This window comes from Cebus imitator, unplaced genomic scaffold (assembly GCF_001604975.1).
Source record: "Cebus imitator isolate Cc_AM_T3 unplaced genomic scaffold, Cebus_imitator-1.0 Scaffold28, whole genome shotgun sequence".
NCBI classification, from domain to species: Eukaryota; Metazoa; Chordata; class Mammalia; order Primates; family Cebidae; genus Cebus; species Cebus imitator.
Genome location: NW_016107343.1, coordinates 1,217,815 through 1,233,378, shown reverse-complemented (window position 1 = coordinate 1,233,378; position 15,564 = coordinate 1,217,815). Strand labels below are relative to the sequence as shown.

At 52.7% G+C, this 15,564-nt stretch overlaps 1 protein-coding gene across 3 annotated transcripts in view; it reads left to right on the top strand.

Annotated features, from left to right (window-relative positions):
- Positions 1-14,408, top strand: part of DRD2 (dopamine receptor D2) — a 67,519-nt gene extending 53,111 nt beyond the window's left edge. The window contains exons 3-8 of one of the 3 annotated variants that reach the window (XM_017523298.2): positions 5,057-5,166; positions 6,189-6,325; positions 7,890-8,080; positions 9,028-9,114; positions 10,598-10,925; positions 12,507-14,408. In XM_017523298.2, the coding sequence (XP_017378787.1) occupies positions 5,057-5,166; positions 6,189-6,325; positions 7,890-8,080; positions 9,028-9,114; positions 10,598-10,925; positions 12,507-12,700 (1,047 nt within the window). In that variant the 3' untranslated portion in view covers positions 12,701-14,408. The remainder of the gene's footprint in view (positions 1-5,056; positions 5,167-6,188; positions 6,326-7,889; positions 8,081-9,027; positions 9,115-10,597; positions 10,926-12,506) is intronic. The other 2 variants (XM_037736649.1, XM_037736650.1) reach the window with 2 other exon arrangements.
- The last annotated feature ends 1,156 nt before the right edge of the window (positions 14,409-15,564 follow it).

Genomic DNA, 15,564 nt, shown 5'->3' with positions numbered 1-15,564 from the left:
TAGGAAACAGAGGCTTTGGAGAAGAAGCTGCCTTTCTTCACCCAGGTCACAGGGAGAAATGCTGATGGAGAAATCCCAAAGCAGGTATTCTTCCCCAGGGAGACACCTTCAGAGCAGGCAAGCAGATGTGGGAGCATCTAGGGGACATCAGTGGACACAAGCCAATCCTGCCTCTTTCTCTGCCTAGGTTTCTGGGCTGGCCTGTCCGGGGCTGAAGTAGCCTGGGAGTCTGGGTGCATGGGGAGCTGACCAGACATTTAGGAAAGTGCCAGTGCTCTGCCCACTGAACGATTACCTTCCTGTCCTGAGCAGGAGATGAATTGACCACTGCCTCTGAGGCCATCCCTGCCTGAGAGGGAAGGGGTTGTTGAAAGAAAATGTAAAAGCTTTGTAAGTTTAAACAGAGGTGACGTCTAGAGGAGGAAGCTCAGGCGAGAAGGCGCGGCTGGTGGAAAGTGAAGCACCTCCCAGCCCTGGGGCCCCCAAGGACCTCCTGCGCTTACTGTTGTTATCGTCACCTGGCCCCAGGGGAGTTCTGACCCCTCATCCCTTGGCTTCCTTTACTACAGCCAACTCAGGCTGCAACTGCCAAAACGACCTGACTGGATATTAAGGAAGAATCAAAAGGAAACACAAATATAAAACAATATAAAAATATTTAGGTGACACAGGCCAGGAGTCCAGTTCCCCCTGGATCCCTGATTATGAGGGTCCCTAGACTCTGTCCATGTCTCCTAATTCTTATGCTTGATCCCCTTCTTCTTCCCTCTTCCAAAGGGGGGTGTTAGATCTCACACCATAGGGAAAAATGGTAGAGCAAGCAACCACTCTGTGCCTCAGTTTCCTTATCTATAAAATGCAGATAATAATAGTATTGTACCTCATAGCATTGTTGAGGATCAAATGAGTTAATGTATGAAAAGTGATTAGAATGCTGCATGACTCACAGTGAGCACTGTGTAAATGTCAGCCATGACGATGATGATGAAGATAAAGATGACAATAGACATCCAGCACTGCTCCACATAGAGAGGACTCTCTCCGTCCTCTTCACCCCTCCCCATGAAATAAAGATAAAGAAGAGAGTCCTCCCCTCCCCATGAAATAAAGAAGAGAGTCCTCCCTCTGTTCACCCCAGGCAAATAGGTACCTCCTTCCCAGAGGGAGGTATGTTCTGCCCACGGCTCTGTGCATGACTTCTGCTGGCTTCCAGACCCCCTGTCCCTACCCAGACACTAGGGTAGGAACAAATCCATACATAGGCTTCCCAGGAATCTGTAAGGCTTTCAAACAAATTCTTTAAACATGCTTGTTCACCTTATTTTAAAGGTGAAGCTGAGTGTGTCAGGGGAGGAGGGTTCAGAAGCCATCCTCACAGGGCAGAGCTCAGACTCCCCCACAGCATCTCATCAAACTGAGCTGGACCCTGCTTAATGGATGCTATCTCAGCTATTGGTTGTCCCTAGAGAACATCCCAGGTGGCGTCTCACCCTGCCCTGACGTCCTCACAACCACACGCTGTCCCCTCTCTAAGACGTGCTTTTGTCCTCCAGGTGTTTCCCTCCTGTTCCATTTCCAGCAATGCCAAAAGGCCCCCAATAACCTGTCATGCCAGCATCTGTCTGGCTTAGGACTAGGTGTGCAGTATTATTTTGCTCAGTATACAAAAAGCACGCTGGTTTTGGAGTGAGAGGACCGGGTTCAGCTCCCAGCTCCACTCCTTTTGATCCTGATGCCCACATGTGCCATTCCATGCAGCCCTCACAACCCTTTAGGGAGAGGCTTCCTGTGTGAGTTTATTTTCTAGATGAGAAGAGGAGATTGAGAAGGTGAACAAAGATCTCAGAGTTATTCATTCACTCAGTCAGCATTGACTGAGCACTTTGATGTCTTACCCCAATCCTTGTGCAACGGGCTGAGGCACTGGCCTACGGGGGCTGCAGAGGCTGACAAGGCCCCTGCAGGGCAGTCTGCTGCAGATGACAGTAGAGCAGTCCCCATAGGAGGAGGTCTGGGGCATGAGGTCCAGTGTGGGGATGTCAGGGAAGACTTTCAGGGAGAAGTGATGCTTTAGAAAAAATTATCCAGGAGAGGATGGGACACACTTGCATTCTCAGCAAAGCCACCCAGCAGGGAGAGGGAGTAGCTGGCTGGAGGTGTGGAAGAGAGGTGGTCATGTCATGTGCCTCTGAGGCTTACTGTCTGCATCCTAAGACATGAGCATCAAGTGTTTGGAACAGTGCCTGACATATGGTAATTCCTTAGTAGCAGTATAGTTATTAGGGCTTAGCTGAGCCAGCTCAGGGCCTGTACTGCAGGCCTCAGCTTTCTGTGAGCAAGAGTGTTAATGAATGATACCTGGGGTGAAGAAAAGAGCCTTGGGTTCAACTCGGGAACCTGGGGTCACTCCTTCCTCTGCTACTAAATCATCAAGTGATCTTGCTCTGTTTTCTTCTCTGACCCTCCCTAGTTTTGTCTACCCTTAAAATAATCATCTTTCCTTTTCACATTTCATGCTTACCAAGTGCTTGTCACATAATTATCTCCTCTTTGGATAAGCTAGATGGGGCCTTCCAGGGCAGCTTAGTAGAGAGCATGGGATGTGATGCTTCGGATTCCAGCTTTACTGCACACTTGGTGGATGAGCATGGCTAGGTTACACGGCCTCTCTGGGCTTCCGTTCCCTCATCTATGCAGGGGGATGAGCAAGTCCTTCTCATAAGAGTTCTAAGACCAATATATGAGATAAAGTGCAATGTCCACAGTAAATGTCTATGGACAGTGGCTGCCAATGCATTTTCTTGAGTCTTTGAGTCAGCAGCCCTAACTACTCTCCGGGACAGCTGACCCTGGGACCACAGAGGAAATCTCTTTGTTCTTCTGGGCTCCAGATAGTCCAGTGCAAGAAGAGGTTTAAGATGTCCATGAAGGCAGGTTCTGTGTCTGAATTGCTTACAACTGTGTCCAGGAGTCTAGGACTGAGACTGGCACACAGTAAGTTGCTCAATAAGTGTTTGTAGGAAAGAAGGAGGGCAGAGAGGATAGAAAGGAAGGAGAAAGGCCCTGTTACCTCAGCCTAGATCTCCAGGGACAGAAAGTGGTTCCCAAGTGCCAGTCCTAGGAGGAGCTTCAAGATGGGATGCAAACCAGGTGGCATTCCCGGTACCCTAGGGGTATACTCTGTTTATGCCAGGAAAGCCCTTTACATGCCCTCCTGCCTCCACCCCCAAACTGGACATCCAGCTGTCAGCTCCTGCCCACCTGGTCAGCACAGCAGCATAGGGAGCCGGGAGAGGCTCTGGGAAGACAGCGCCACATGAGAGGCTTCCTGCGTTCTGGGGCCAGCTGCTGTTTCTGCCACACAAGATGACAGCAGCTGCATTGCCCATCATTGAGCTTAAATGCCAGTGTTTGGTTGGATGCCTAGGAGCAGAAGACAGGGCAGTGATCAGAATGAGGAAGGTTATAATTAGCCCTGCTGCTGAGCTGCACAGTGACACGTAGTCTGCCCTACTCCGGGTGGTGGGAGGGGGCTTTCCCTCTCCTCTCTGCTCCTATTGGTAGAAGCCAAAGGTGCCTCTCCCTGTCCTGACTCCATCCTCAGGGAATTGGGGCTGCTCCAAGCTTCCAGAGTGCTAGGGACAGCCTGCCGTGTGAATGTGTGCCTTTGTGTGAATGGGTGGTATGGGGTAATATGTGTGTGCATATGCGTGCATGTGTGTGTGTGTGTGTGTGTGTGTGTGTGTGTATGCGTGTGTGTGTTCCTGTGTGCATGGGTGTATGAGAAACATGCTCCTGCCAGGAGCTAGACTTCTCATTTCCCTTCCTACCAAGGACAGCTCATCACAGCAACCCCTCCCCAGCCCACTGGGGCGTTCCTGGAGCGCTAGCCCGGATCTGTCTTCTTTCATTCTCTGGGTATACGGAGCAGAAATTTCTTCTCCGTTTCATGGAGAGTCTTCCTCTTCACCGTTATTCTTAACAGATAATTTTGGGGCCCTGACTCTGCCAAGCACTGGGCTAACCACTGAAGGGCTTGCCTGGCTCACCCAGAGCCTGGGCCAGAGCAGGACCAGGAACTGAGCCCACAGGCCTTGGGGAAATCGCTGCACTTTTCGGAGGCTCGGTTTCCTCATTCTCAGTTTCCTCATGGGCATTCTAAAATTTTACCTGGAATCTAATTTACAAAGGTATAACTGAGTGATAACACAAGGAGGCCAGTGGCATTGGGAAGAGTTTATAGTGATGTGCAATATCCCTAGAAACCAGAGGCTTGGCCTGCCATGTGGGGTACAGGGGGAAGCAGCAGGCTTGGGTCAGGAGGCAGAAGCCTGGCGAGGGAAAGCCCAGGCTACAGCCCTGTTGAGGCTCCCACAGGGAACGCAAGGCAGGGCAGACTAAGCAACCTAGGGTCGGCGAGTCGCAATCATCCTGGCAGGCTTCGGGCTGTAAGTGATCTCTTGTTGTCTCTCTGGTACCTGGGATAATTTGAGACAGAGGAAATATTGGCTCTGTGTATGTGAGTTAGAGAAACGGGGTGGCTGGCTTGCATTTCAGAGGCATCCTTCCAAGTCAGTCATTTTCTGTCTTCAGGAATTAACTAGCTCTGGGATGGGAAGTCTCTCTCTGGGTCTGTGAGGCTCCCAAGTGCCAGAATATCAGGAACAGAGTACATAGAAAAATATAGTCACTATAGTTGTCTCTGTGATGAATGGACGCCATGCACACAATACAGAATCTAAAAAAACACACGGGGATAAAAAAGGTTACACAGATTAAGGTTCAAAGTTGAGGCCCTTCGTATAAGCTGGCTGTCTTTCTTCTAGCACAGTAATTAGCATTAAGTGGCCTTATGTATCTGGGAGAAGACAACCCAGGGGTGAGGGCCTCAGACACCCATGGGCATCACCCCCACCCCCATACCCCAGCTGGATGCCTGCAAGACTTGCAGCTGCCTCCTGAGCCCACAGCCTCATCGGCTCCAGGAGGACCAGGCTACAGGACCTAAGCTAATCTCCCTCTCCTGCTGTCCATCCATTATGTTGCCCGTCCCCAGGTGGTGGGCGAGTGGAAATTCAGCAGGATTCACTGTGACATCTTTGTCACTCTGGACGTCATGATGTGCACGGCGAGCATCCTGAACTTGTGTGCCATCAGCATCGACAGGTGAGCCCAGCCAGGGTGGGAGAGGTGGCCCTGGCCACTCACCATTCCGGCTGCCCCAGCTCTTCTCAAAGTCAGGCTGTGTCTGGGGTCTGTGATGCTCTGCAGCTGTCTGCGTGCATATGGGTCCATGTGTTTGTGTGTATGTTTAGCTAGGAGAGTATATGCTCCCTAAGAGAAACCATCTATGGACAGTGATGCTGCCAAGCATACTCAGACAGTGACCAGTAGAAAATGGAAAGTTTGTGATTCTGATGGAAGCCTTAGCTCTATCACATCTTACGCATGTGACCTTGGGCAGATCATGGGCATTCTCAGAGCTCCCAGTTTCATTTTCTAGAAACCTACAATGATGACACCTACCCCCTGGAGCTGAAGTATGTGGTTATGCATTTTATGTCCAGAATGGAGCACACGGCCAAGGGTCCCAGACCATGTACACCTTGCTAAGCTGTGTCCTTGGAGCCTTTTAGTAATTTGCAAAGATATGGCCCTACCTCCCTCACAGCATTCTTGGAAGATGAAATAAGTTAATGAATGAGAAGTGCTGGGTAAAGAAATATGATGAAGGATTGTAAATAATTGCCATTGTTATTTCCTGCTAACTGGGGCTTAAACCTTGCTCTGAGGGGCCTGGCTACCAATTTATCAACAAACACTTCCCCCTTCATGGGCTCAGCACGGTGCAGTGGGTACAGTTTCAAAGCTGCAGAGATCCAGGCCATGGTCCTTCAAAGAGCCTGAAATCCAAGTGGGGCTGGTTAGAATAGTAGATTGAGCCAAGAGTAAACAGTAGCTCACCAGTCATGAAGTGTTTGGGCTTTGCCAACTGTCTCGCCATGAGAGTGTGGGGACAGGCGGGAGGGGTGAGTTAGCATCTCAGGCAAGCTTCATAGACATGGGTCAACTGTTTAGCCCCAAGGAGTGAGGTTGCCTCTGGTGTGTGCATATTGTGGAGTGAGGGTCCCTATGCCTGACCTCAGGGGATTCAGGGTCCCCAGATTCAGGGTCCCCCGCCCTTGCAGGTACACAGCTGTGGCCATGCCCATGCTGTACAATACGCGCTACAGCTCCAAGCGCCGGGTCACCGTCATGATCGCCATCGTCTGGGTCCTGTCCTTCACCATCTCCTGCCCACTCCTCTTCGGACTCAACAACACAGGTACGTCCTGCTTTTGTTTGTCTGAGACTCAGCTGGCCCTGGGCCCCCGCTCCCTTGAGGGGCCCTGAGGGAGCTGCGTCCCTGGCACAGATCCAGGTCGAGGCCCAATAGGGACCTATCTCCATCCTGGACTGAGACCAGGCTTCGTGTCCTAGGCCAAGCCCAACTCAAGAGTTGTTCTAGGTTGACAGGAAACGGTGGCCTGGGCTAGGATGGAATGGGATGAGGATTGGGGATAATGGTTCAGGGGGATGTCTGGCAATTTTCAACTTTGGTTATTAAGTTGAGACAAGACATGCTTCACAAACTGTGTGTGTGTGTGTATGTGCACATGCACATGGGATGGGGGAGGCTCCTGCACTTCCGTCCACCCGTGACAATGGTGTTTTTGTAATGAAGCTTCAGCTTTCAGGGCCCACTAAACCCAGGCCAGGCCCAAGCCACCTGGAGCAGGAAAGCTAGAAATGAGTAGAAGGCGAGCTGACCACATGCCCATTTCTGTGGAAGGCAGAGTCAGGAGTGTCTCAGACAGAGGGAACACAAAGCCCCCACCAGCGTGGAACTTCTGCTGATCAGAGAGACAAGAGCAATTGCAAGTATGCACCTCTAGAGATCATAACAACGCAGGATACAGTGAAGGCTTGAAAATGTGTGGTACAACATCTACCATAAGCCACACAAGAATTCTAAGTGGGAATAGCGCTTAGATTCCCACTCAGATTAATGTGAGAAGGCCCTGAGATAGAGGACAGGCATCTGGTAGACCTGGAAGGGCATGCAAACGTATGAAACACATAGGAACAAAGTGAGTTCAACAAACAGAGCCAAGTTATCTTGCGGCAAAAATTAAAATGTGGCAGACCTCTCCCAGTACACAGGTCAGATTAAAATGATGGTTTACTCTTTTAAAAGTTTTCTTGTGTCATTCCTTCTGGATACTCCAGCTTCAATTGTTATGCCTAGACATGGCAAAACTAATGAGCAAGTAACGAGGGAATAGTAATGAAAAGACCTGGGAGTAGCCCACCATCATAGCTTAGCTTTTTGCTGATAATCATGTTTTTAATGCTTTGGTTTCTGCTGTGCGTTTATGTATATCTAAGATGACCAAGGCCAGGCATGGTGGTTCACGCCGATAATCCCAGCACTTTGGGAGGCTAAGGCGGGTGGATCCCCTGAGGTCAGGAGTTCAAGACCAGCCTGGTCAACATGGAGAAACTCCGTTTCTTCTAAAAATACAAAATTAGCCAGGCATGGTGGCGCGCACCTGTAATCTCAGCTACTTGGGAGGCTGAGGCAGGAGAATCACTTGAACCTGGGAGGCGGAGTTTGTGGTGAGCTGAGATTGTGCCATTGCACTGCAGCCTGGGCCACAAGAGTGACACTCCATCTTAAAAAAAAAAAAAAAAAAAAGAAGCTGACCAGGAAGACTTAAACATCGAGTAGCATTAATATTATCTGTAAAATCGCTACTCGTTCCTAGAAGGGCATAAATGTGCTCTCGTGGAATTGTGGTCCAGTGGGCCCGCTGACTTCCTGCCCACCTGGGCTCTCCCTCCCGCAGACCAGAATGAGTGCATCATCGCCAACCCCGCCTTTGTGGTCTACTCCTCCATCGTCTCCTTCTACGTGCCCTTCATCGTCACCCTGCTGGTCTACATCAAGATCTACATTGTCCTCCGCAGACGCCGCAAGCGAGTCAACACCAAGCGCAGCAGCCGAGCTTTCAGGGCCCACCTGAGGGCCCCACTAAAGGTCTCAAGACCCCTCCCCCTGCTCCAAGTGTCCCCACCTAACCATTACCAAGAGGGCTCATCCTGTGCTCCGGTGGGAACTTGGGATGCCTCAGCAAGGGTTAGGTCCAGGCTAAAAGAGCTCCCAGTAGATGGGCAAGGGCTGATCTTGAAGGCGTGGACCTTAGTGGAACGACCTGAGTCTCCAGGAGAGGGAGGCGGGGTCCATGGTGCTCAACAACAGGGAGAAGTCTTTGCTTGGAGATCTTTGCGGGTGAAGGTGGCAACTCTTGCTTGGTGCCCGCCTGGGCTCCTCTCTTCCTCTCTTCTGGTTTCCCTGTCTCCCTTTAGCTCCCTCTGACTCCTCCATCCTCTTTCATTTACCTTCCTTACTGTCTGTCCTCCCTTCCAGGCACACATCCCTCCTCCTGACTTCTTCTGCACTACGTCTTTCCTTTGTTCCTCTTTCGTTTTCCCCTGATCTTGTGAATCCTCCCCTTCACTCAGTCCCTCCTGAGGAAGACAGCGTGTGGGTATGGAAGGAACAAGAGCTCTTGGGTTAGACATATCAGGTTCAGATCTTGTCCCTGCCACTTTTTTTGCTGAGTGACCTTAGGCAAGTTGCTTAACTTCTCTGAGCCTGTCTTCTCATCTGTTAAATGGGAATCAAAATACCAGCCTCACAGGGTGGTCTTGAGGATTCCATGTGAGAAGGGATGTGAGTGTGCCTAAAACAGTGCCAGACCCTTAGCAGGTGCCCCTTAAAAATCAGGGTCCTGTGTCCCTCATCCCACCACTTCTTGCCTCATTCCAGCCTTCCCCCTTACCCCAGCTGCCTCCTCTGGCCCCCACCCTCCTGATCTCTGAGCCCTTCTGCCCAGTCTGAGTTCCATGGACTGCTGCACTTTGGGTTTCTGCCTCCTCCATCCCCACCACCTTGTGTGACCCATGTGCTGGCTCACTCCACAGGGCAACTGCACTCACCCTGAGGACATGAAACTCTGCACCGTTATCATGAAGTCTAATGGGAGTTTCCCAGTGAACAGGCGGAGAGTGGTAAGTGCTCAGGCCAGGGACCCAGAGCCAGGTCTTTCTGCCCACTGGCCACGGTTCTGAGACCTCAGAAGCTGGCCAGTGGGAGAAGCACCCCCAGAAACCCCCACATTGCCTCAGCTGAGGGCAGACTCACGATGCACACCTCTAAACAGGCATAGAGTGAGACACCTCGATTCTGCAAGGCATGGATGTGTACGAGAAAATGGTTGGCCGTACCAACAAAATAAAAATGCTAATAATGGCTATTCCCATTTCTCAAACATCTACCATATCCCTATTATCTCATCAAATCCTCACCACGACCCTGGGAGGTAAGTCTTTTTGATCGAACCGATCTTCAGTTTACAGAAGAGGAAACAGGCTCAGAGAGATTAGGCGACTCACCCAAGTCTCAAGGGTTGGTGACACTCAGCCCAGACCTTAGACTTTGAACTCCACACCTGTGTTCTTTCCACTGACATGAGCTGCTTTATGGACAGGCAGGTTTGGGTGAAGGACGGAGCAGAGCAGCTGTGGGGCCTGATGGTGGAGCACTCTGTGTCCATAGAGCCTTCAGGTTAAGAAGCCCAGCAGACCCCAGCCTCTGCCAGGTGGTAGCTATACCAGGATGCAAGCAGCAGGCTTTCCATCCCCCGGGGGGATGGAGAACAGGGCCAGAGAACCCACAGAGGGCCACTTACAAAATCCAGGTCAGGCATCCTGCCTTCATCTGCACTGCAAGGGCAGGACTCTAAGAAGCTGTTTATGCTGCAGGTGCCAAAACAGAGACTCGGAGTCAGGGCCAAGGCAGCAACCCAGTTATGCCACCTGGGGACATAGCGAGGCTACACTTCAGAAGTTCAGACTAATACCTCCAAGGCCTCAAACAGGAGAACCTACAGACGAACCCAGGAAGCCATGAGTGGATTCATGCCAGGGCCCTCTAGGTCACCCCAGCAGGGAAGATGTGGGGCCTCAGGGGCCAGCCCTTTGGGACCTGGATCAGTCTATCCAGGAGAATGTGGAGGCCATGTGTGTATGCAGGTGCAGATGTCCATGAAGCAGGAGCACTGGGCCCCTTGTTTGATCCTGGTAGGGAGAACAGGGGTGGGTGCCCTCTTTGCAGTCTGAACATGAGTTTCTGGAGGCAGGGCGGAACATCATCAGCTCTTTACCCCAGCAGCGACTGTGGCACCTGGCACTTTGCTGACAGTAAGTGTTGCTCAGGCCATGAGAGACAAGTCCCTGGTACTTAGTCCCGGCAGAACAGAGGTGGGGTATTGAGGCTGCATGACGATTGCCATGGGGAACAGGATGGGCAATTCTGCAGGGCCTGCCATGGGTCCTGGGCCCCATGTCTCAGTGACATTCTTGCCTCACTTGCAGGGTGACCCTGTGGTGTTTGCAGGAGTCTTCAGAGGGGAAAGGGAGGGGCCAGTGAGATGGGTGGCTGATGCCTGGGAACTGGCCTGGCTTTACCCAGAGCCCTCTGCCTCTGGTGCAGGAAGCTGCCCGGCGAGCCCAGGAGCTGGAGATGGAGATGCTCTCTAGCACCAGCCCACCCGAGAGGACCCGCTACAGCCCCATCCCGCCCAGCCACCACCAGCTGACTCTCCCCGACCCGTCCCACCACGGTCTCCACAGCACTACTGACAGCCCCGCCAAACCAGAGAAGAACGGGCATGCCAGAAACCACCCCAGGATTGCCAAGTTCTTTGAGATCCAGACCATGCCAAATGGCAAAACCCGGACCTCCCTCAAGACCATAAGTCGTAGGAAGCTCTCCCAGCAGAAGGAGAAGAAAGCCACTCAGATGCTCGCCATTGTTCTCGGTGAGTCGGCCCTGGCTGCTCGGTCTGTGAAAGATCCCATTCCTTACCACATCCTTCCTAACCGTGGCTGCAGGGTCACGGAGCTAGCATTTCCTCAGGCACAGGCCCAGCCCATTGATGTACAGACAGCTCTATTAGGTAGATTCTGTAACTGCGCTCACTTTACAGATGGCAAACGGAGGTTTAGAGTGGTCATATAAACTGACCAAGAGGACCCATGGTTTGAACTCAGGCAGTCTGACTCCAGAGTCTGGGAACTTGACCAGTCTATTATGCTGCCACCAGAACCTCATGTGCCTGTGTGTCCAGGAAAGTCACTTTCTCTCTCCAGTCTCCCCATCTGTAGGGTAGCTTACTTCTCAGGGTTGTTGTGACAATCAGTTGGTGAAAGCATTTTCTAAACTGCAAAGTGCTCTGCATATGTGAGTGCCATCATTATGTTTTTATTACTATTGCTCTTGTTGAGGAACTGGGAAATTCAGTCCACTTGCACTCAAGTAAGACTCCATGGGACCAGGGCTGTGAAAAATAAAAGGGATGTTGAGGGGTGGTCTCCAATCTAAATGAAAAGTGGCCCTGTCCACAATAGAAGTCCATGTAGTAAAAAGGGCAGACTAATATGGGTGGCTGGGAGAAGGAGGGACACCTGTGACTCTGTCTTCCAGGTAGCACCTGAATCCCCTTTGACTGCCCGGTGATCCTGGAGCATGAGTGGGGCAGCTGTTACCTCTCTTGTTTTATGAATGAGAGCACTTGGTCCCATGGGACCACTCATCGTCATGGGACTGGGATGTGGTAGCCTAGGATTGGAGCCAGGCAGTCCATAGGGGCTTGGTTCTGTGGCCCTACTCTTCCCAGACACCACTCAGCCTCCAAGATGCCTACGTGGAACGTAGGGCATTCCATGTACACACTGCTTCCAGGCTGAATGTTACTCCTGCACAAGAGGTCCTGGAAAAAGTGCAGCTGAGTTAGGTGAGCAGAGCAGGTAGGTGGCCAGCCTGGGTGAGAAGGCATGGTTCAAGGCAGGGACTAGCAAGGGTGTACCTGCCAAGGCTGAGGAAATTGAGGGAAGGCTGGAGCAAGAGCCTGGCCATGTGGGGACCTGGATAGACTAGAGTTCAGCTTTCAGCTTTGCTGCTCAAGAATCAGTGGCCTTGGGTATATTCCAGAGCCGCTATGAGCCTTTATCTTACGTAACTCCCGAGGATGCTGTGAGAACAAAGTGGCATGGATCACAGCCCTCCAAGATGACCTGGCAGTAGAGTAGATATTTCCATTTCTACTGGCTGACCTGGGTCAGAATGGTCACCTTTTGGATTTATTTTTAAACCAGGAACCCTTTCCTAAGAGGTGGGAACGGGATGAATGAGGAAAGTGAGGCTGAGGGAGCTGAAGGGATCCTTCACTGCAAATGGGTGTGAGAAGCGGGTCTAGGGTCCAAGACCTGGACTCCTCCCACAGTGCCCCTGTGGCTACAGCCCGCTGTCTTGGCACACGAGCCAGGGCACACTGAGTGTGGGTGTTCTCAGCCGTGCTCCCCGGCCCTGGGTCCCAGCCTGACGGTGCCCTTTCCCCCAGGCGTGTTCATCATCTGCTGGCTGCCCTTCTTCATCACACACATCCTGAACATACACTGTGACTGCAACATCCCGCCTGTCCTGTACAGCGCCTTCACGTGGCTGGGCTACGTCAACAGCGCCGTGAACCCCATCATCTATACCACCTTCAATATTGAGTTCCGCAAGGCCTTCCTGAAGATCCTCCACTGCTGACTCTGCTGCCTGCCCGCACAGCAGCCTGCTTCCCACCTCCCTGCCCAGGCCGGCCGGCCTCACCCCTGTGAACTGCGGGCAGGAAGGCCCAGGTGGATCAGCCTCCTCTTCACTTTGGCAGGTCCTGCAGTGTTCGCTTGGCTCCGTGCCCCTCACTGCCTGCACACCCTCACTCTGCCAGGGCAGTGCTAGTGAGCTGGGCATGGTACCAGCCCTGGGGCTGGACCCCCCAGCTCAGGGGCAGCTCACAGAGTCCCCCCTCTCGCCTCCAGGCCCCCTATCCTTGGCACCAAAGATGCAGCCACCTTCCTTGACCTTCCTCTGGGGCTCTGGGGTTGCTGGGGTCAGAGTCAGGGCCCAGAGGCTGAGTTTTCTCTGTCTGTGGGGCTTGACCTGGAGCAGGCAGTGGGGAGAGATGGACAGTTCACACCCTGCAAGGCCCACAGGAGGGAAGCAAGCTCTGTTGCTGAGGAGCCAGGCAACTTCAGTCCTGGGAGACCCATGTAAATACCAGACTGCAGGATGGTCCCCAGAGATTCCCAAGCCAAAATCCTCAGCTCCCTCCCGCACCCTGATGTGGACCTCTACTTCCCAGGTGGGTCCTGACCTGCCTCACCCTGTTACAGCCCCCAAATGGTTTCCACCTGCTCTGAGAAGAGGAACCCTCATCTTGAAGGGCCCAGGAGGGTCTGTGGGGAGAGGAACTCCTTGCCCTAGCCCACCCTGCCACCTTTGGACGGCCCTGCAATGCATCCCTTCTCACAGCACATGCTGGCCAGCCTGGGGTCTGGCGGGGAGGTCAGGCCTTGGAACTCTATCTGGGCCTGGGCTGGGAGACATCAAAGTTTCTTTGAGGGGCCGCCTCTGCCACAGTCTGATGCAAAATCACTTTCCTTTTCTATTCCTTCTGGCCTTTTATCTCTCCTGTTTCCCTTCCCTTCCACTGCCTCTGCCTTAGAGGAGCCCATGGCTAAGAGGCTGCTGAAAACCATTTGGCCTTGCCTGGCCCTGCCCTGAGGGAGGAGGGGAAGCTGCAGCTTGGGAGAGCCCCTGGGCCCCAGACTCTGTAACATCACTATCCGTGCACCAAACTAATAAAACTTTGACAAGAGTCACCTTCCAGGACCCCTGGGTAGAAAGGAGCAGCGCCACCTCCATTCTTGGCATTTTAGGGTAGCGAGACCCCTGTGTCTGCAGGGCCTAACCCAAGGAAGCCAGGTCACCGCCACTGCTCACCTCCCCTGTGGCAGCTCCTGCTTCCACTGAAGGATCCATCCTTTGCCCTCTCCCCCACCAGGGTAGAGAAGGCTCTGTGGAAAAGGTGGCCTTGGAAGCACTGGCATTGCCTGTGTCTGCCGTGTCCCTTGCCCTGTCTTTGGTTGCATGCCAGGATCGCCTTCCTCTGGGGCAGGCTGGGGGAAGCAGGGAACGCCCTGACCACCGCGGCCTGGACAGTTCTCCCTCCTCTCAGCCTCCAGGCCGGTCCCTAGCTCCAAGCCTTCTGGGCCACAGCTTGGCACTGCCCTGACAACGGAAATGTTGCTTTCTACAAATGAAGCGTAAATCCACCCAGTGAGGGAGGAATATTCTTACCACCTTGAGAATAACCACGGTGATGACAAACAAGGGGCTGGCACCCACGGGCTCAGGCTCTGGGGAGCTGTCAGGGCGTAATTTGCATGCTAAATACAGTATTTTTAGCACCAAAGTTTGGAGCACTTAACTTGCCCTGAACAGTTAATTATGGACTTTGATCTTCTCCCGAACCTAAAGGTAGCGCTGAGCCCTGGGATAGGCTCCTGTTTCCAAGAGCACCCTGATTCTGGAAGGTGGACAAAACAGGCCCCTAGTCAAACTTAGGGGGACCAATGGCCCAGTGACTACCTTCTAGGGAAGGCATCAGGTCCCCAAGGGGGATAGAAGCCCCAGGAACCCAACCCATCCCCATTGCACACAAACCATGCTCAAAGTCTATGAAAGATCTTGACCTGGGTGGACGCTTAAAAGCATAACCCACGATTAGAAATCTTACGAGGGTATACAGGCTTATCAGCTGTGAGGATTGGAAGAGATGACAAAGGGAAACAGAGGAAAGAAGAAGGAAGGGAGGGAGGTAGAGAGGGAGGGAAGCAAGACCCAGAGCAGAGTGAGAAGAGCATTGACAGGGAGCAGAGGGGAAGAGGGCAGGGCAGGGGCGGGAGGCGGGGCAGGGGAAAGTTGCCCACAGTTGTCACGAGGCTTCACGTCTTTCTACCAGACAGCAGATTGACAGCTAGAGTGGGCAGTGGGAGGGTTGGGATCCACCCTCTCCCCCCCTCAGTACTTCAGGGGCAAAGAAATGGGAGGAGTAGGACCTGACACGACACGGGAACACAAGGTGGAAGGGGGTGGCCCCGGCTCTGAGAGGCCCTGACGATTGTCCCTTGCTCTTGACGGCAGGGTGGAAAAGAAGCCTTCAGTTTTCGCTCCTCTGCCTTTCCCTGGGTTTCTGTCTGTGCCTGTGTCGCTCTGTAGACTGCCTTTTAATCAAAGGATCGTTCATTTGCCTTTACAGCAGGTGGAGTCTGCACCCCTGCCCCCTGCCCTTCCCTCCTAGAGCACAGCCCAGGATTACCACCTTAGGATTACCACCTAAGGGCCAGGCACAGCTGGGCACTTTGCATATGTCATCTTAGATGGGAACTGAACTCACAGAGTCACAAAGGAGCAGACCCAGAGGTGGCTGCAAGTCTTCGAGGCTTCAGGCCCTCGTTCTTCCTTCTGGGTCCTGGAGGACTCTCAGGTGGCCCTGGGCTAGGGAAAGGTCCTGGGAATGAGAAGGTGAGTGGTCCAGCAGATTAAGAAATTGGATTGTTTCACCCACC